This window comes from Mya arenaria, chromosome 6 (assembly GCF_026914265.1).
Source record: "Mya arenaria isolate MELC-2E11 chromosome 6, ASM2691426v1".
NCBI lineage: Eukaryota > Metazoa > Mollusca > Bivalvia > Myida > Myidae > Mya > Mya arenaria.
Genome location: NC_069127.1, coordinates 31,353,719 through 31,374,003, shown reverse-complemented (window position 1 = coordinate 31,374,003; position 20,285 = coordinate 31,353,719). Strand labels below are relative to the sequence as shown.

At 38.7% G+C, this 20,285-nt stretch overlaps 3 protein-coding genes across 3 annotated transcripts in view; all 3 read right to left on the bottom strand.

Moving 5' to 3' along the window:
* Window positions 1–1,506: 1,506 nt before the first annotated feature.
* On the bottom strand, window positions 1,507–5,700 carry LOC128237708 (uncharacterized). The gene is made up of 4 exons (XM_052953290.1): window positions 5,577–5,700; window positions 4,542–4,710; window positions 2,229–4,361; window positions 1,507–1,607 (listed from the first exon to the last, which is right to left on the bottom strand). The coding sequence occupies exons 1-4, from the start codon at window positions 5,616–5,618 to the stop codon at window positions 1,507–1,509; spliced, it is 2,445 nt and encodes an 814-aa protein (XP_052809250.1). The 5' UTR covers window positions 5,619–5,700.
* On the bottom strand, window positions 5,631–7,471 carry LOC128237707 (uncharacterized). The gene is made up of 3 exons (XM_052953289.1): window positions 7,024–7,471; window positions 6,087–6,344; window positions 5,631–5,752 (listed from the first exon to the last, which is right to left on the bottom strand). Exons 1-3 carry the CDS (start codon window positions 7,130–7,132, stop codon window positions 5,631–5,633), a joined length of 489 nt encoding a protein of 162 aa, XP_052809249.1. The 5' UTR covers window positions 7,133–7,471.
* An 8,731-nt stretch (window positions 7,472–16,202) lies between these two features.
* The window catches only part of LOC128236780 (uncharacterized), a 48,664-nt gene continuing 44,581 nt past the window's right edge, over window positions 16,203–20,285 (bottom strand). Inside the window, exons 8-9 of the mRNA XM_052951893.1 lie at window positions 18,903–19,026; window positions 16,203–18,573 (exon numbers count right to left, since the gene is read on the bottom strand). Coding sequence (XP_052807853.1) covers window positions 18,134–18,573; window positions 18,903–19,026 — 564 coding nt within the window. The 3' untranslated portion in view covers window positions 16,203–18,133. The remainder of the gene's footprint in view (window positions 18,574–18,902; window positions 19,027–20,285) is intronic.

The following is a 20,285-nucleotide window of genomic DNA, read 5'->3' as shown; positions in this document are numbered from 1 at the left end:
TTTCAACAATTTTACCTCCTTGTTTACACATTATAGAAATAGAAATCAACTGTTCAAATTATATTTTGGAGGTTTACATGTTTACTTATCTCTCTTTCTCTCTATGTGCGATATTACCATGTCTGAAACTTTGGTAAATTTGCTGTGTGAATACTGAGAGTCGTGCCTTTGTTTTTAAAAGAAGCCCAGCAAAATATTTTTTTTGACGTAAACTTTGTAGCAGCCAAAATACCACATTCTTGGAGAAGGTGATACAGTTTTGGATTTGACAGCATAATATCCAATGACAAAGTCTGATCATAAAGCATCATTTTGGCATTTGAGTTGTAATAATCGTATTCTTTTCCGGATTGTATTTTTACAATAAATCGTTGCGATGATTTCCTGTCCGGTGGATTTCCTTCACCAATGCCCGGCAAAGGTGACTGGAAACGGAAAAGCATCATCTCTTTTTTTGGCACCATTGTCCATCCAAAAATTTCTTTAGTGTCTTTGGTGTAGCTCATCTGAATATCAATGTTGTACTCATGCAGGAGTATTTCACACATGTGCTTGTGTTTCCTCCAGTGTTCGGTTTGGCACTCTTTGCTACAGTATGCAGCTTTTTTGCATCTTCCGCATTTCTTCAGAGAGTCTGAAGGTTTTGCACATTGGCAACATGTTTGTACAACTTGTAACATTTGCTGTGGGTGCTGGACTTGGTCGTTGTCTCGTAACAAATTTCTGGTTGTCATGAGAAGCGGAACTGAATACTGTTCAATTTCGTCTTCTATCATCCCAAGAGGTTTGATTTGTTTGTTCGTGCTTCGTGTTCTACTGCATCATTTTCATGCGCATTGACAGAAAACATACCAGGACCTGTATGCTCTCTAATTGTATTGCCATCGGCGAATACGACAGCTGAATAATTAACACCAATTCTTATCCCACCGCATTTGTTCTTGAAAATATCGTTGTTTTCGGTATTGACACTCGATCTGGATTTTGCCATCAATCCCCACAGGCAATTGTCAAATATTCTGTTCCCTTTGACGGTATATATACCTCCATCCAATGAAACTCCTGACATGCCATTATTGCAAATGATGTTTTCAGTAATTGTACATATCGAACCACCTGAAGAATCCGTAGATTCTGCACCTATTCCCTTATCCCGATTCATAAGTAAAACTCCACCCGCCCAGATTCCCTCTTGCCCATTGTCGCTGATCGTATTTCCTGAAACGATACCCCTTCCCTTCGGACCTATTGCAATGCCATGAGATTGATTATACCGAATTTCACATCTCTTTACTTCAGCCATTCCTCCTTGTCTTGCTTCTATCCCGAGGTTGCGCATTTTCAAAATCTGACAATCTTCAATATTCATTAACGATCCATTTCCAATACTCAACGCAGCACCACCACCGCACCTGAGTAATTTACAATTCTTCAGATATACCGCTCCACCATATTGAGCCACGACACCAGGACAGCCATTACAACCACTCACAAAAATATTTCTTTCTAAATATCTAAATTGTATCGCGCATTCTTCTTTTCGCTCGTGTCTACAACCTTCTTTTCCGTCACATTTCGGATATTTTTCGCAACCTTTTTGTCCATTTCTAAATGTGCAACGCAAAAAAGTTGCAACAATATGTTTATCTACGATTACTTGACCCGAGTTTTCCACAAACGTGACATTTTCAAAATGAACAGGCAAACGGTTGAAATGATGTTGCCGCATGCAAACGTCGACGTATTTTGCCTTATCAGTGGAACACATATTGCATTTATTTCTACAGAATCTTCAATACCAATTATCTGAACACTTTTCGTTAGTTGCTTTAACCCGGTAAAGGTATACACTCCTTTCTTTAGCAGAAGTGTTGTGTATGCCATATTCACCAAGAAAGAAAGTTCGTTGTTAAGTTCATCTTCATTTGCAATCATTGTGTATCTCACAACTGGGTACGCAATTCTCATTTTGGGTTCTATTAAGCATTTTTTGTTATAATAGCCGGCAATACATGCAGCGGCTAGCCCGACCGACTCCCACTGATGCTCCAGCTGCCCAAGTCTGATCAAATTGGCAATGGAATAAGCCTTCCAACAATAAGCTTTCCAGTTTGTAGGATCGATTTGAATACATGAATCTGCATCTTTCAATGCATTTTCAAAATCCATGTTCCGTAAGTATGCCAAACTTCTGTTCGACAATACTTTTGCATCTAATTGTGTCTTACTGGTGCTTCTCACTATCTCTGTGTATAACTGAATGGCATTCTGATAACGTTTTTCATTGAACTCTTCATTTCCTTTGATACGAAGACTCTCCACATCAATAGCAATCAACGGCTCATTTTCCGCCTTTTGATGACCATCGCCTGTGATTACAGCTGACGTTGCATTTTCTAAGAGTAGCCTCTGGTCTGTCCGAAGAGGTATTTTTACAAACGTCAAATCCCTGCATGTCTTCTTCGGAACGTCACTTCTGTCGTTAGTTAGAATACTCAGCATCTGATCCTGTGCAGCAAGTGCTTCATCCTGTCTTTGAAACAAGCTGTGGTAAATAGCGCTCGTTTGCAGCAAAAAGGCGGTCTCCAAATTGAAACACACATCAAGCTCATCTGCATTCAATTTGGAGAAGTTTAGAATGTACGTTTGAAGTACATTTGCATGTAAAGCTAATCTATTCCACATTCCAAGGGATCCCCTTTCAATGCTATCTGATTTCAATACATCCTCTGGTGATTTGCAATGGGAAAGTGCAAAGTGAATCATTCTGGCTGCATTCCGTAGGGTATTTTTTTGATTCATCTGATCCATCACCTTTTCTCTAACAATCTCTTGAACCAATCGGTGGACAGAAACACTATCTGAGTATCTCTGTTGAAACAATGAAAACCTTGTAAGAATTTCCATGATTTGCTTAGGACCAATATCATCATTTAATACTTCACACAAATTTTCATCAGTTACATTTTCTGGTGAGCCAACATTCATCAAGGCTTGTGGAATATCATCTGCAAATAAAAACGCTGAAATGTACATAAGTGCCACAGCTGCATCGCCAACACCACTTTCATCAGAGTGTTGTTTGACATATTCAAAGTTCAGTTCCCAAGTTGTTTGAACAGCAAGACGGGCTTTGCTTCTTTGTCTGACTTTCAGGAACTTCAGCCTTTGCTTTTTGAACTTCTCCAGATACTCTTTGAAGGAGCACCCAAACCTTTTTAAACCCTTTATATGCGCTGCCGCTTGTTCCAATGCTAATGGAAGACCACCAAGTTCTTCAATTATACTTTCAACGTAAGGCAATTCATTTTTGACATCGAGGCCTATGCGAATCTGCATAAAGTTGATGCTCTCCTGAGGTGTGAATACTTCTAATGTTAGACAGCAATCTGTAGAAACTTGAAAATCCTCCTCAGCCTCGGCAGATTCACGCCTAGTTGTAATAAGCAAGTGTCCTTTAGATTCCCGCTTCCAAGACCCTAAAAGTAGTTCACTTATCAGGCCAGATATATCATCAGCATCGACGTTATCGATAACAAGAAGCCACTTCTGTTGTAGCATGGATAACCATCTAGTTGTTTTGTGTAGCGTTTCTTGTGCATTTTGCCCCGTTGTTCCGGTATCAATAGCGAGTTTCTGAATATAATTCGCAATTGACTCATTATTTTCTGCATCAATCCAGAATATGCCCCCTTCGTAAAAGTCTGCACTCCTCCAAGCATATTCAGAGTCAGTAGTAGTTTTTCCAATTCCACCCAGCCCGCAAATGACCTGTGTATAGACCTTTTCTTTATTAGATGCAAAATTTGTTTCCAGTTCGTTTAACTCGAAGTCTCTTCCTATGAAGTTTTGTAATCTATTCGGAGGATAGAAAAATGGCATATTTGGAGGTCTGTCATGTGACATATTACGTTTTAATGTGTTTATATCTTTGTGTGTTTCTTGTATTTCTTTTGCCATTCCTTCAACCTTTTGGAGAATATCAGATTTGGTGCCCAGAACCAGTCTCTTCGTATCTTCTGATTCTTTTGTAACTACATCAAACTGTTGTCGCATTTGATGTATTTTGTCATCGGACTGCGCGACTGCAGATTTAACATCATCAACATCCGTTGATAATTGTTGCATTATTGTCTCTTGTTTATCTGCTCTAGATTCCAGTTCAGCATTTTTTTGTTTTAGTTCTTGCACAGACGAAACCAACAAAAGTGAAATTTTGTCTATAGCATTTCTGCTGGTCTCAAAATTGTCATCACTTATCATTCCCATTCCCCTGATATATGTTGCCAGAGCCTTAGTTTTCTCTGTAATGCGCTCAAGCAATTCTAGCCCAATCGTGGTTCCCTTTAGTAACTGCATACCTGTTAAATAAAAACATCGACGAATAAATCGAAAGCAAGAACAATCAACAACACTGTTATGGCATATGCAATTAAATCACGCCCTAGTCATGTTGTTCCATGGAAATCATTTTTGAAATTACATGTACTTTAAAATGCATGGTCTTTAACTGATATATAATGTATCGTTTTCCAACATACCGTTTGATTCCCAGTTTGTAAGCTGATCAAGAATTGCTATTTCTTGGGGACGGGGCATTGCCATGTTCTTGATAACTTGAGTCATCAGCTGAAAGCAAGTCTGGTACTTTACTGTGTCCCATTCTGTGAAATTCACGTGAGCCCATGGGTTTCTCACCTCTGTTCTTAGCTGCAAATGTTGTAAGACACTATTTTAATAATTCAGGGTATACTTAGAATTTACGGTATGGCTATATCTTAAGTAGATTCTATATTTAGCAATATAATTCAAATGGTTATACACTAACCGTTCAATGCAGTAACCCCAATACATACATTGGTAAGGCCAATTGCTGGATTTTCATAAAAATATTTTTTATAAAAGGGGAGCTGGGGATGGAATATTTTTTTCCTTACTTGACTGTTTCACCATTAACTATGTGCTTGTGCACTTTCTTTTCGCATATGGGCATTAACATGTGTCTCTAGACGAACCACGAACTCTATCGTAACATTTCTCCTTTTTACATGTGAATGTTTACATCGGAACCCTGTTCCTGTACAATACCGGACCGATACGCAAAAGATCCCAATTCAACATTTTTATTTGAGTCAATACAATTTAAGGGACGGCGGAAAAAAGAGGGGACGGGCGGTGATGAAAATCTAGCATTTATTTAAAATCGCCTAAAGACGTTTCTTTATTTTATGCGCGTTTGTCATCTTGTTACGATGTGTGTCTCACGTTGTTTGAAAGGCTTTGATTTTAATTCCTTTTCACATGGTCAACGCTCTTCTTGTTTGTTTGCTATGCTTGTCCCATGCATATTCTTTTGTACTAATTTCATTGTTTAACGTTTGGGTTTGACATTAATACAATGAACACAATGTACAGGAACAATCACAGCAGTCAATATCTTAACTATGAGTTCTTTTGAAAGCCACATGGATCAGTTACTTACACATCAAGTTTCAATCCCTATCTGTTAATACTTCCTGAAGTTATTTAGCGATATCCTGCTTTTAATAGTATATATAAAAAAACGAATAACTTACTTTGTCTGCGGATGCTTTTATAAGCTGTGGAAATGAGTCCATATTTGCAATTATTCAAAGAAGGGCACTTTGGTCACATGTATCATCAAATCCTGTATAATGGGCCATGTGAGTTTGCAAGAACAACATTGTAAAGTCTACACCATCCTTCACACATAAATCAAAGTTCGCAACATCTGTGAAGAGTGTAAAAGGAACAATGTCAATATTAGTACAATACAAAGGCATGTTTACTGATATGCTGTACATGTAGGGCTTTGTAAAATTACTTGGAAATAAATCTGTCTTTAAATAGAAGAAGATGTTCAATGATCTTAAACACTGACATCAAACAATATCATTTTGTATTATAAGAATACATGTATATGACGCCATGAATATCCAACATGAGCTTCTTTATATATATATATATATATATATATATATATATATATATATATATATATATATATATATATATATATATATATAATGCCATTTTTGAACATACAGCTCGACATGGTTCCATACCTGATTTTCTATTGACTTTCGGTACAAGTTTGTTGTTGTTTATGCTTTCATAGTTCATATCTTTCTTCGTAGGAGGATATTTCTTCAGATAATTTGGAAACTGTTGGGCATCAATTTTGTGTGACTTCTTGAAGTTTTTGTACTCTGTTTCGACAATTGGTCTAACATACGTCCTAAGAGCTGGTGAAACCGCATTGTGTAGACATAAACTTATGATCAGCCATCTTCTTTGGTCCTCTTCAATATCTGGTTTGATCACTTTAACAGCAATACATATTTTCGATTATTTTGTAACAAAGAATGATGAACGAATGAAGTTTGAATTTCAATTCAAGTCAAAAGTTTATTTCTTATAGGCCAAGAAAACAAATAAGTTATAATGTAGGTTTGGTCACTACAATTACATTACAAATTGTCAGCTGTTTTGGTAACAAAAACATATTATTATTTGCATTAACGAAATAAGTTTAAAATAATATTTTGGAGGTTTGTGCTTTCTTAAAAGATGAATTATCTTCCCAAGTAAGCATCATCTTCACACATAATATTAGAAACGTCTCAATATCACTTTACGATATATCTCATGCGTAGCCTATGCATGAACAGTCATGTTTAAAACAGATCAAATAGCCGATAGTCGATCAATAGAGCTAAATTGCTTTATAATTCATGAAAAAGAAAGTTTTAAACACTACTGAAGAGTAAAGGTATTAACATAATTGCTATATCCATATGGCCGCTATACCAGGTGACATGTCTCGAGAAACGTCAGTTATGCCTAGATTGTCTTTGTGCTTATTTTATATTTAGAAATAAAGATATGAACATTTATAAAAAAATGAAAATGTCGCCTGTGACAAAGCGCGAGAATTGTATGGCAAGTATTTATATAAAATGTACTCTACAAGATAACAACTTGCACAAAAGAGAGCCGTACCTTGATTAGGAGAGCCATCATTGGACATATCAACTATAACAGCTTCCAATTCTTTGTTTTCCTCCCAGTGTTTCTTCAGTTCAAATATGTGCTTGTGAATGTCACCCATTATCCTGGCCTGCTTTTCTCACAAACTAGTGTCACAGAGAAGTGGATATAGTCTGAACATTGAACGGCACCCGTCGGTATGTCGGGCTTAAGGTGCTAACTGATTCATAGACTTCACTCACCGGTAAAGTTTAAACATTACTGCAGTTTATGGATCCAGTGTTTCCGTATTGGATAAAATTACACACGCTTATAATCATAATTGTGTCATTGAATAAATTGTAATGAATTTAAGATAATTTTTCCATGAATGTTGAAAGTAGAAACATGCAATCAGTGTAAAGAATATATTGTTCCTAAAAATAACCCTTCAATAAGTTTAAAGCAGTTAAACAACTTGATTAAGGCACACGTATGCTCGAAATTCCGTAATATTGCAGTATACCTCCGTTTGCAAGAATGTATGTTTTACATCTGTGTTTTTTTATAATTATATAACTTATTTGCAGGTCTACAAAATATGCGCATCTGATTTATTTGTCATAGACTGTCAGAGATAACCATATCATGAGATCTACCCATTCCTTTTATAATATGTTTATCAAGCCGAAAGAAAAACAATCTTAAAAGTACAACCTAGCATACATTATAAAGGTCCTTCACAATCTTATCTAAATAATGTTTTCAATAGCATCAAATCTAAAACACCTCTTACACAGCTAGATTACAGATTAGGAGAAAATATTGCGAAAACACTAAAGTCTGAAATTATTTGAATTTCGTATATAAAATACAAGGAAATATACTTTACTCTGGTTGTATTATCCTTTGTCGCTTAACACAGGTTTGTTGAAAACATCTTATATTTATTCAATATTGTTTTGTTTAAAAGGCGCAACTTACCTTGAATCGTTAACTATCCAAATTATTTAATAATATTTTGTATGGTATTTGTATCAATGAAATCGTCCATAAATTTTTGTTAAATAATTTAAATAAATGCTTAAGGCACATCTAACCTTAAGAGAGGCGTGATGCTCAATACCAAAAGTCGAAGCATATCACTTGCTTCATAGCTCTTGCGTGCTGTTCAGTACAAAAGGGCAAAGCATATTACGTTTATATTATTTTATGTTTACTATTATGCAGTCAATAAAACGCAGCACCTACGGACTGGATGTATATACACTTACAAGATCTCGTAAGAGGGTATAAGGCTCTGTTTTAACCAACGAGGTCTCGTAAGAGGGTTGTGGGCACTGTTATAACTTACGAGGACTCGTAAGAGGGTAGCATGCACTCTTGTAAATTACGATGTCTCGCAAGAGAGAGGTAGGCATTATTTCAGCTTATAAGATCTCGTAAGAGGATAGTAGGCTATGTTTGAACTTACGAGGACTCGTAAGAGGTTAGTAGGCACTCTTGTAAATTACGATGTCTCGCAAGAGAGAAGTAGGCATTATTTCAGCATAGGAGATCTCGTAAGAGGATAGTAGGCTATGTTTGAACTTACGAGGACTCGTAAGAGGTTAGTAGGCACTGTTTTAACTTTCGAGGACTCATAAGAAGGTAGCAGACACTGTTGCGATTTCTTATAGAGGGTAGCTGGCACTGTTTTAACTTCCGAGGACTCGTTAGAGGTTAGTGGGCACTGTTTTTAACTTACAAGGACTCGTTAGAGATTTTGGGCACTGTTTTAGCCTACTTAATCTTATAAGACTTAAGGATGCACTCTTACTCCGTAATTAATAATACTGTTTTAATATTCCAAAAAGGATGAATAAATGGCGGAAACAATGGTTCTTATGAAGGATACCGAGTGTAATTGAAAGAAATGTGCAGAAAGTCTATAATAGACCACAGGAAATCTTTTAGCATTCATCACTATCATTTAATATTTTTGCGCTTTCAGCTATTACACGGTTACAATCTTGTTATCAGTAATTAATATTTTCCATAAATTAATTATTTAGTAAGTTGTTGAAGGTTTATCAGTCAAAACTGAAATTTGTTATACATGTGTTTGTATTGATTTTGAAGAAGAGGGTCACAGTTACACTGTTGAAACTTACGAGGTCTCGTAAGAGGGAAGCAGGCTCTGTTGTAACTTACGAGTACTCGTTAAAGGGTAGCAGTCACTGTTATTACTTACGAGGTCTCGTAAGAGGCTTTCATGCACTCTTGTAACTAACGAGGACTCGTTAGAAGGTAGCATGCACTGTTGTAACTTACGAGTACTCGTTAAAGGTAAGCAGTCACTGTTAATACTTACGAGGTCTCGTAAGAGGCTATTTGGCACTCTTGAACTATTATGCAGTCAATAAAACGCAGCACATACGGACTGGATGAATATACAATTACAAGATCTCGTAAGAGGGTATAAGGCTCTGTTTTAACCAACGATATCTCGAATGAGGGCTGTAGGCACTGTTATAACTTACGAGGTCTCGTAAGAAGGTAGCAAGCACTGTTGTAACTAAGGAGATTGTGTAAGAGGGTAGTAGGCACTGTCACTTACGAATTCTCGTTTAAGGTGAACAGTCACTGCTTATATTGACGAGGTCTCGTAAGAAGCTTTTTGGCACTCTTGTTACTTACGAGGTTTCGTAAGAGGGTAGTAGGCACTGTTACAACTTACGATATCTCGTAAGAGGGTTTAAGGCTATGTTTTAACTTTTGAGGTCTCGTAAGAGGGTGGTAGGCGCTGTTGTAACTAACAGGTACTCGTAAGAGGGTAGCAGACACTCTTGTAAATTACGAGGTCTCGTAAGAGAGTAGTAGGCACTGTTTTTACTCACGAGGAGTCGTAGAGGGGTTAGAAGGCACTGTTTTAACTTACATGTACTCGTACGAGGGTAGCAGGCACTGTTGTAACTTACGCGGTCTCGTAAGGAGGAAGCAGGCACTGCTATAACTTACGAGGTCTCGTAAGAAGGTTAACCTACGTGTAGTAGTTGGAGGGTAGAAGCACTGTTGTAAATCACGAGTACTCGTAAGAGGGTAGCAGACAATGTTGCAACTAACGATGTCTTGTAGAGGGTAGCAGGCACTGCTTAAACTTACAAGGACTTTTAAAAGGTTTAAGGCACTGTTGCAACTTACGATGTCTTGTAAGAATGTAGTAGGCATTTTGTAACTAAGGAGGGTAATGGCATTTTTGCTCTCGTTAGAGGGCAGCAGACTTTGTTGTTACTTACGAGTACTCGTTAAAGGGTAGCAGTCACTGTAATTACTTACGAGGTCTAGTAAGAGGGTAGTAGGCACTGTTGTTACTTACAATATCTATTTATACTATAATTTTATAGGGTAGTAGGCATTCTTGTTACTTACGTTGACTCGTAAGAGTGTAGAACAAGCACTTTTGTATCTTTCGAGGTCTCGTAAGAGGTTAGTAGGCACTGTTGTAACTTACGAGTACTTATGCGAGGGTATCAGGCACCGTTGTAACTTAAGAGGTCTGGTAAGAGGGAAACATGCACTGTTGTAACTTTTGAAATCATTAAATTTGGCGTAAAGGCTATTTCAGCCATGAATGCTTTATACACTTATCAACAAGGTTTTTGTAGACCTTTATCAAATTGAGAAGTCAGAGTTCTCCAGAGTACATGGAAGTAAAAGTTGCGTCTTATCGAGAGCCAAGAAAAATACTTGGTATAAATGATACTCAAGATTGTTAACATATTCTGTATTCAAAGAAATACTTGTTGGGCACGGACATCACATTTGGAGATATTTAAATCCTTATTACAATGTGCATATATAAAAGCACTAAATATATACATTACAACCTATAATGGAAGCAACTGTAGTATCGCAAGCGAATGTCCTTATTTCGATAGCTCGACAAATGTGTAATTAAGAAGTATATTTGCTGAATGTCTGCAAATTGCCAAGAGTTCAAAGGTTTGGGTCAATCTTCCACTGCAGATTCCGTTTTGGAAGATGTCGAAGTCTGCACAACGACACCGCCCTCAATACACACGAAAATGTGTACATGGACATAATTGTTTGACAGAAATATTGCGAAAAAAATATAAGTAGCGAAAAGTAAAGACCATGAGAGAGCTAAATCTTCCAGCGTTAATATGGACAAAGCTAGTTAATGTTACTTTAGATATGGTACTGCTAATGGAATAAACTTCAAAAACAGAACGTAGCAGTATTTGCCTTGTAGAATACTCTAAAGCTTTTCAGCAATAATGTTTTATTCTTTCAACAATATTTTCAAGTAGTTTCATTCTGTAGCATTTACAAATTACTGGTAATCAATTTTGGTGCACACATTTTTTTCTCAGTCAGACAGATGACATTATACACTAACAATAGTTCACCTACTTTCTTCTTTCTGTTCGCAGACATACCTTTCAAGTTGTTTCTATGTTTAGCTTTTGCGGACGGAGAGGTTTTGGGCTTCCCGATAATAAAAATGGTTTCTATGTTCTCCATAGGATGTCACTCATTTAGTTTTCGTTTTCCCCCTTTTTTGGGGGGGGGGGGGCGGTGGGTGGTTGTTTTCTTTCAGGATATCTATATAGGTTTTAGTAACAAAGGTTGACGTTTAACATAAAAACAATTGGTATGGCCTAACTTATGTTTTCGCTACATTTCACTATTGGGTGTAACTTTGGTTTTTCACTATTCATGTTCTATCCAGTCATGCACATGAGCTATCATCGCCAACCATCTGAGCCATTGCACATCACCTAGCCTTTAAACCTCACTGCTTTCACATTTGTTAGCACTGAGTGTGGTAAATATATATCTGTGCGTGTTATTATGGTAGTTTGGTTAAGTCAACTAACCGTATCCAGAAACCAGATATTCAAGTTTTAATGATACAATGCAAGCTTCAGGGACACGCCCAGTATCTAGACCAAGATAGTGCGATCTCACTTGTGCTTTATTCGGATTCTGGCGATATAGAAATTACGTTTGTTGTTTATGTTCTGCAGTAAGACTTTATACCAATTGAATTGTAAAATGGGTAAATCTTGAATTTGGGGTATATGCTGTGTAGGCCAACTGAAACACTGGCAAAAGGCTTGATTTTTTTATGTCATGTGAAACACTATTCTTAAAATCACAAACATTGTCACTTAGATCATATTACGTCAAATCACTCATCTTGTCCAGGCTTCATCTTGTCTTCTGATGTGGTTCCTTCTGCTCCATGAAGCACACACATTCGCAAAATTGGTCTGCTTTCAGCAGTAGTTGCAGTGGCCGGACAAACGTCATTGGACTAGGTGCCTGCATCAATTTCAGTGCTAACATTGCTGTGAAAATGTTCATTGTCTCGCTTTCCGCAGCGGTAGCAGTGTATCTACTGCCGAAAAACATACACACGTTTCTCGGAGTAGTTGAAGTGTTCACCGTGCCAAACAAATGTCCATGGTCTCATTACCTGCTGCAGTTCAGTTTTCACATTCCGGGAAAACGTCACTGGTCTACCCCCCCCGCAGTAGTTTCAGATTTTCCCTTGCCGGAAAACATCATAGGTCTCGCTAGCCGCAGTAGTTGCAGTATCCCCCTTGTATAGCAGACGTCCTTGGTCTAGCTAACCGCAGTAGCTGCAGTATCCCCTTTGCAGGGCAGACATTCTTGGTATCCGCTTCCCACAGTTGTTGCGGTATTACCCATGCAGGGCAGACGTCCTTGGTATGGATTCCCGCAGAAATTGCAGTATTTCCATGCAGGGCAGACGTCCTTGGTAACGCTTCCCGCAGTAGTTGCAGTATTCACCATAAAGGACAGACGTCCTTGGTATAGCTTCCCACAGTAGTTGCAGTATTCCCTTGCAGGGCAGACGTCCTTGGTCTCGCAAACCGCAGTAGTTGCAGTATCCCCCTTGCAGAGCAGACGCCCTTGGTATATCTTCCCGCAGTAGTTGTAGTGTCCCCCTTGCAGGGCAGACGTTCTTGGTATCGCTTCCCGCAGTAGTTGTAGTGTCCCCCTTGCAGGGCAGACGTCCTTGGTATCGCTTCCCGCAGTAGTTGTAGTGTCCCCCTTGCAGGGCAGACGTTCTTGGTAAAGCTAACGGCAGTAGTTGTAGTGTCCCCCTTGCAGGGCAGACGTTCTTGGTATATCTTCCCGCAGTAGTTGTAGTGTCCCCCTTGCAGGGCAGACGCCCTTGGTATAGCTTCCAAAAGTAGTTGTAGTGTCCCCCTTGCAGGGCAGACCTCCTTGGTATCGCTTCCCGCAGTAGTTGCAGTACCTCCCTTGCAGGGCAGACGTTCTTGGTATATCTTCCCGCGGTAGTTGTAGTAATCCCTTTGTAGGGCAGACGTCCTTGGTATATCTTCCCGCAGTAGTTGTAGTGTCCCCCTTGCAGGGCAGACGTTCTTGGTATATCTTCCCGCGGTAGTTGTAGTATTTCCTTTGTAGGGCAGACGTCCTTGGTATCGCTAACCGCAGTAGTTTCACTACCCCCCTCTCAGGGCAGACGTCCTTGGTATCGCTAACCGCAGTAGTTGCAGTACCTCCCATGCAGGGCAGACGTCCTTGGTATCGCTTCCCGCAGTAGTTGCAGTACCCCCCTCTCAGAGCAGACGTCCTTGGTATCGCTAACCGCAGTAGTTGCAGTACCTCCCATGCAGGGCAGACGTCCTTGGTATCGATAACTGCAGTAATTGCAGTACCTCCCTTGCAGGGCAGACGCCCTTGGTATCGCTAACCGCAGTAGTTGCAGTACCTCCCTTGCAGGGCAGACGTCCTTGGTATCCCTAACCGCAGTAATTGCAGTACCTTCCTTGCAGGGCAGACGTCCTTGGTATCACTAACCGCAGTAGTTGCAGTACCCCCATGCAGGGCAGACGTCCTTGGTATCGCTAACCGCAGTAATTGCAGTACCTCCCTTGCAGGGCAGACGTCCTTGGTATCGCTAACCGCAGTAGTTGCAGTACCTCCCTTGCAGGGCAGACGTCCTTGGTATCGATTCCGCAGTAGTTGCAGTACCTTCCCTGCAGGGCAGACGTCCTTGGTATCGCTAACCGCATTAGTTGCAGTACCTTCCCTGCAGAGCAGACGTCCTTGGTATCACTTCCCGCAGTAGTTGCAGTACCTCCATTGCAGGGCAGACGTCCTTGGTATCGCTAACCGCAGAAATTGCTGTACCTCCCTTGCAGGCAGACGTCCTTGGTATCGCTAACCGCAGTAGTTGCACTACTCACATGCAGGGCAGACGTCCTTGGTATCGCTAACCGCAGTAGTTGCAGTACACCCCTCTCAGGGCAGACGTCCTAGGTATCGCTTCCCGCAGTAGTTGCAGTACTCCCCATGCAGGGCAGACGTCCTTGGTATCGCTAACCACAGTAGTTGCAGTACCCCCCTCTCAGGGCAGACGTCCTAGATATCGCTTCCCGCAGTAGTTGCAGTATCCCCCTTGCAGGGCAAACGTCCTTGATTTCACTTCAATATATATTTATGTATACTTAAAAAGTACACTATTTTAAACCGCACCAAACGTCCCAATTTTGAACCCCGGCGCAAAAGTTATTTTAACATGTCTTGTCAAAAAGTAGATCTGACTTGACCTGATGTCGGTACTAGCGGCCAACGGACTTAAAACAACGATGCAATACATATATGCACCCAATGGGGCATGAAATACTATATATTAAAATTAATCATATATCAAACGATTCGATTAATGCCGTTTTTTTTATAGACATCTATTACTTAAAAATTAAATTATCGTTTAATGTTTTATGCTTTTTCAAACATTAATTACTACGAGTATGACGCAATGGGTATACTACTATCCACAGTTCACAATTGTCTAGTAAACGGTTCAAATAATGCGTACAAGGAGCAGCTTTTCACAGAAAATTATTATTCGTACAGTTCAGACGTTTATGTTATTTTCTTGCATACCGGACGTGTGTTTCCGGTTATGTGACCAGTGCTGGAAAACCCCATCTTACATACCCCATGTAAGATGAGTCACGCGCAACAACGCGCCACTTCTTATTTCATTTATTGTATGGTTTATGAATAATAAATTATGCCTTTTCAATAAAGAGCAATCAAATATATATGTTTGTAAGACATTTAATTAAAATTGAAAATAAATAATCGTAAAAAATCTATTTTTAGTTACTGCGCTCTATGACGTCAGTAAACAACGTCGCACGCGCTTTTTGGTGTTATTGTACAAACGTTCGTTTTCAACGTCATTTTTTTCCACAAATTGATAAATTAAATTTGAAAGAAAACAATATCAATCATGTTTTTCAGGTCCGGATCGAAAAATCCGACCCTCGGGCACGCTGCGTGGCCGGTAACTCGGCAAGCCTCGTTACCGGTTTACACGCGTGCCCTCGGGTCGGATTTTTCTATTCATACCAGAAACACATGATAGATACTTATAGTACAGTTCAACTTAAAAATCAGAAATAGATTGAACATATGGGTAAATTTTGAGCGAGTAGTTACGTTTCAAAAAACGAATTGTTCTGCTTACAAACAAATCTTGGACTTATCGCATGTTTAGTGGTTGAATAAAACATCTGACGATTACAATTCATATTCGTTATTTAAATTCAACAATTAGCACCAATAACACACAAAATGTTACATGTTGTACACATAAATATTGCCAAATTGTGTTGTTCACGTCTCGCTAGGGCTACTATATACGGTGTACGGTGATCCACCGTGATACAGAGAAGTGGTGGTTTGTTAGCTTATTTATTCTCGCAATAGGGCCTTGCCCATTCAACGACAGCTCCAATAAGATTGTTAATCATTTTTAGTTTTTTTTGAGCATAGTGCACCGACAGAATGTTACCCTGGTTAGAGCCGTTGTGATTCATTTACGTGCACCAGTATATAACACTGTCACACGGGAGCCCCATTTAACGTCTTTCCCAGAAGACGATTAGTCTTGTTTTGCGGCGGGGAATCGAATTTGTGACCCCAGGATTGAAAAAGTGTGTTACCACATCACCTCAGATCCACTACTGATACCAAAACTGATGAGCTCTCACTTATATACTGAATGAATGCTGGCAAGTATGCTAACACCCAATCAGATGCCTACCTTCATAATCTAGCAGCACTGACTGCTTGAGTGCTTCGGTCAGCGCCAGCATTAAAGTGACAACAAACTAACGAACACAATAAAAACATGCTGCAAGTAGCGAAATTATTTTATTAAATACAAGGCACTTTTTAAAAATAAGTCAAAGTCTATAATAACGTTAAACAATTACAATATAGCAAGCGTTCAAACAAGCCATTCGCGAAATACGATTGCAAGTTGTACGCAACAGGATCAACAATATCAGAAATATACAAAACAAACATTTGAAATAAGTGTGTTTTCTTTTAAACAGAGACATAAACTTACGATTAGATACATTTAAAACAGTTCATACTAAACTCTGGTCACTAAAACGACATACATATTCGTCCTCTGAAATCAGCAATTAGAAATGGCGGATGCTATCAATATAACAGATTCACCAAGTAATGCAGGCAATTGATAAGTTGGCGTAGTGATAAAATTTATGCGAGAAATAATATACCATTTTCTTAAAGAGAATAGTGTCCTACATGTTAGATGTGGAACTGAAGTGAAAATTAACAATGAATGGTAAGCCATTGATTTTTTACGTGTCTAATTTCTGACAACATTATTCGGATCACACTTCATACGTTATTTCGAAGCAAATTCGAATACTTTTATGGTAAGAAAAGCTGCACTATATTGGAGAACCTTAATACTTTAACAAAATAATTACATATATAAGAACATAGCAAATATATACATAAAGGAGCTACGTCCATTTTATCGAAACAGTTACAAACAGGCTAAATTACAATCTTTAATTTAAGAAGAGATGTTTGTCAACATTATGCCCCCCCCCCCAGAGCGCCATGTTGTCAAGATTATTTGGACAATTGAACGAAGTATGCATGGCCTGAAATGACAGCTGATTTGCCATTGACATTGGATGCCTTTGAGGCAGTTCTAAGATTATGACCATTCAAAGTGTGAGGACAGTACAGTTTTTAGTCATTTAGTCATTTAGTTCAAATAAAGTAGTTCAAATGAAGTCACTGTGACCTTGACATTTTACCAGATGACACTTAAAATTTATAGGGATCATCTACTTGTCAGACCCAACCTCCAAGTCAAGTTTGAGGGCCATGGCTTCAGGCATTGTGGAGTTATCGCTCGGACAACCTTAAGCATTCAAGGTCACTGTTATCATGACCTTTATCCCGATGACCCCTACAATCAAAACGGGTCATCTTCTAGTCATGCCCGGCCTTATTTTATTTAGTTTGATGACCATATGTCCAGGCATTGTTGAGTTATCACTCGGACAAGCTTTGACAACCCTTTCGCCCTAAAGGTCGCTGTGACCTTGATGTTTGACCCGATGAACCCTGAAATCAATAGGGGTCATCTACTGGTCAGGCCAACTCTCACGTAAAGTTTTATGACAATATATCCAGGACTTGTCCAGTTACCACCCGGACAAGCTTTGGTCTACCGACGGACCGCACGTCCGACCGACGGACCGACATGTGCAATGAAATATTATCCCCTCTTCTTCAAAGGGGGACATAGTTATTAAGGTTCATGACTATCAATTATGATTAAACAACTCACCAGACTGCGTTGAAGTATGATATAACATTAACAAAAGTTCCTTGAAAAAACAAAGCAATGATAATATGTTTAAATCTTGATGAACAGGTAATACTTGAACTTCCCAGTTCAAATGCTTGTTAAGGAATGAATATAAGAAGCTAGAAATTCTCAAAGGGCGATAAAGTCAAATGATACAGACACATGAGGATTTACGATACTATGAATCTGTTTAACCACTCAAAAACATCAGACAAATAATACATTTACCCAGAACATGATATTCACATGGACAAAACATGTGACTAAACAGAACAAGACAGTTGGGTTGGAGTTAAACTTGTCCACATGTATTGCAACTGTTGGAAACTACACGCACGTGAAGTGATATCAAAAATATAATGACATGGACGATTTACAAACGAATACTGTTCAAACGAATACTGTTCCCACCTGTTAACGCTACGTCCGAATGTTCTCATTCTGCATTAATCTTTTGAAACCCTCTATGAAGTCCTTCGTATTGTCACTGCATTTATTCTGGTCAAAAGAGTAATATCTGAGACCTTTTATGACGTTTAATTCCATTGGAAGGGTGACGGGTCTCTGCCCGAGCCGGATAGGCACTACTCGTTGCTCTTTAGATTCTATAAACTTATACAGTGCCATCTTGAACTGATAATTAGCAAGAACATCTGAGCTAAATCTTTCAGTTGCTATTATCAAGAGGTAGCGACTGTAAGCTATTACGTATTCCATCGCATGGAAATGGTCATGGTTTGCGAGCGGGAGATTATTGAAAAGATCAATTTTGTATTCATCCGACACGGTTCTAAGATCTGCCAAAACCTTCTTGGCAATCTCAAGGTCATCGGCGGCGTATAGAAGAACGGCATCGTATACTGGAATAATAACATCTTGGAAGTGTATATGCTTATATTTTTTTATTCCTTGTCCTTCACTTCTCGTTTTTCATTAATGAGATTACGACCGCGCGTTGGTTACTATCAAACATGTCATTTTTTTTTAAATATGAGTTTAACACAAACCCTTATAAAGTGAGATGAACATACTCTAGTTAAATTAATTGTATTGATGAGGGATTCATTGTAGTCGCAAAAATATATCACATTATTGTAAACATAAGCTTTCAACATACAGCTTTTAAAGCGACTTGCGAAGTACAGCTGATAGAACAATAGGTAATAAGAAATATTGATTCATAACGAACCTGCTTTCTCCGAAATAAAACTGCTTGTAGATGCAATATTGCTATGATTAGCATTTGTCTCCAAACACTCAGGATCGAGTTCAGCCCTTGTTTCGGTCTCGTGGGGTAGTTGTTTGGCTTCCAACTGCAAACAGTAATAAGTATAATTTTGAGTTTCATATTTTAGTGTATGCTAAGCGCAAGCTAACGTGTCCCAGTGTAAAATGCTTCAATACTATCACATTTATAACATATCGGTCATGCCTGAATGAGTTGGGAAAAATCGATCAACATTTTGCTCTTGCACATATGTTGCGTCTACATGACGAGTTTTAACCTTGACGACAATTTTGCCCCATGGAGGTTTGATAAATCATGTTTCGTTATTATGCCAAGCTTCTGTTTAACAACACTTTGTACCTAAATGTGTTTAACTAGTTCACCTCATCTGTGCAATACTGAATGGCATTCTGATATAGTTCTTCTTTGAAGTCTTTATTATACCCCACTTCGAAGAAGTTGTGCCTGACCAGTAGATGATCCCTGGTTGGTTTTAGTGGTGATCGGGTCAAAGGTCAAGGTCACAGTAACATTAAACGCAAAAGCTTGTCCGAACGATAACTTGACAATGGGTAGATTTTTGGTCTGTTAAGCTAAAGTGGAGGGTAGGTGTGACCAACTTAATGACAAATAAGCTGGCATATCGTTCCATGCATATTTAATTTAATTGCCCAAATATTCTTGACATTATGGCGCTCAGGGGGGCATAATGTTTGACAAACAACTCTTGTTTCCTTTGACACGAAGACCCTCCGAATCAACAGCAACCAAAGACTCGTACGACGATTTTCATACATTCCATGGTGATTTGCGAATCTTTCCGGTTGCATTCCATATGGTTTACTTTTTATTCCTCTTATCTATAATATTTTCTCAATCAATGTCTTGAACCAGTCGGTGAACAGAAACGCTATCATAATATATTTGTTGAAACAAAGAAAACTTTGTAAGAATTTCCATTATTTGCTTACGACCAATATCATTACTCAATATGTCAAACATATTTTCATTAGAAATATTTCTTGGTAAGGCAACATTTAACCAGGCTAGTATATAATCCGCAAAAATAACACTGAAATGAACATAAATGTCACAGCTGCATTGCCAATGCCACTTTCATCAGTTGCTTTGGCGTTCTAATGCGTTTTGCCCCGTTGTCCATGTATCAATAGCAAGTACTTGTAGAGAATCTGCAGTTGATTCATTATGCTTAGCTTCAAGCCAGAATATTTCTCCCTTGTAAAAGTCAACACTCCAGCAAGCATTTTCCGATCTAATAGTAGTTTTTCCAATTCCACCCAGCACGCAAATATCCTGTGTGTAGACCTTAGCTTTATTTGCTGT

Excerpts from the sequence above, each read along its gene's own strand:
- LOC128237708 (XM_052953290.1), bottom strand. The coding sequence starts at position 5,618 with ATGGACTCATTTCCACAGCTTATAAAAGCATCCGCAGACAAA. Across the intron at positions 4,711-5,576 it reads TAAAAGCATCCGCAGACAAA|CTAAGAACAGAGGTGAGAAA; the intron begins GTAAGTTATTCG and ends CAACATTTGCAG. Across the intron at positions 4,362-4,541 it reads TACAAACTGGGAATCAAACG|GTATGCAGTTACTAAAGGGA; the intron begins GTATGTTGGAAA and ends TTTATTTAACAG.
- LOC128237707 (XM_052953289.1), bottom strand. The coding sequence starts at position 7,132 with ATGGGTGACATTCACAAGCACATATTTGAACTGAAGAAACACTGGGAG. Across the intron at positions 6,345-7,023 it reads TGATGGCTCTCCTAATCAAG|TGATCAAACCAGATATTGAA; the intron begins GTACGGCTCTCT and ends TTGCTGTTAAAG. Across the intron at positions 5,753-6,086 it reads GAAAGTCAATAGAAAATCAG|ATGTTGCGAACTTTGATTTA; the intron begins GTATGGAACCAT and ends CACTCTTCACAG.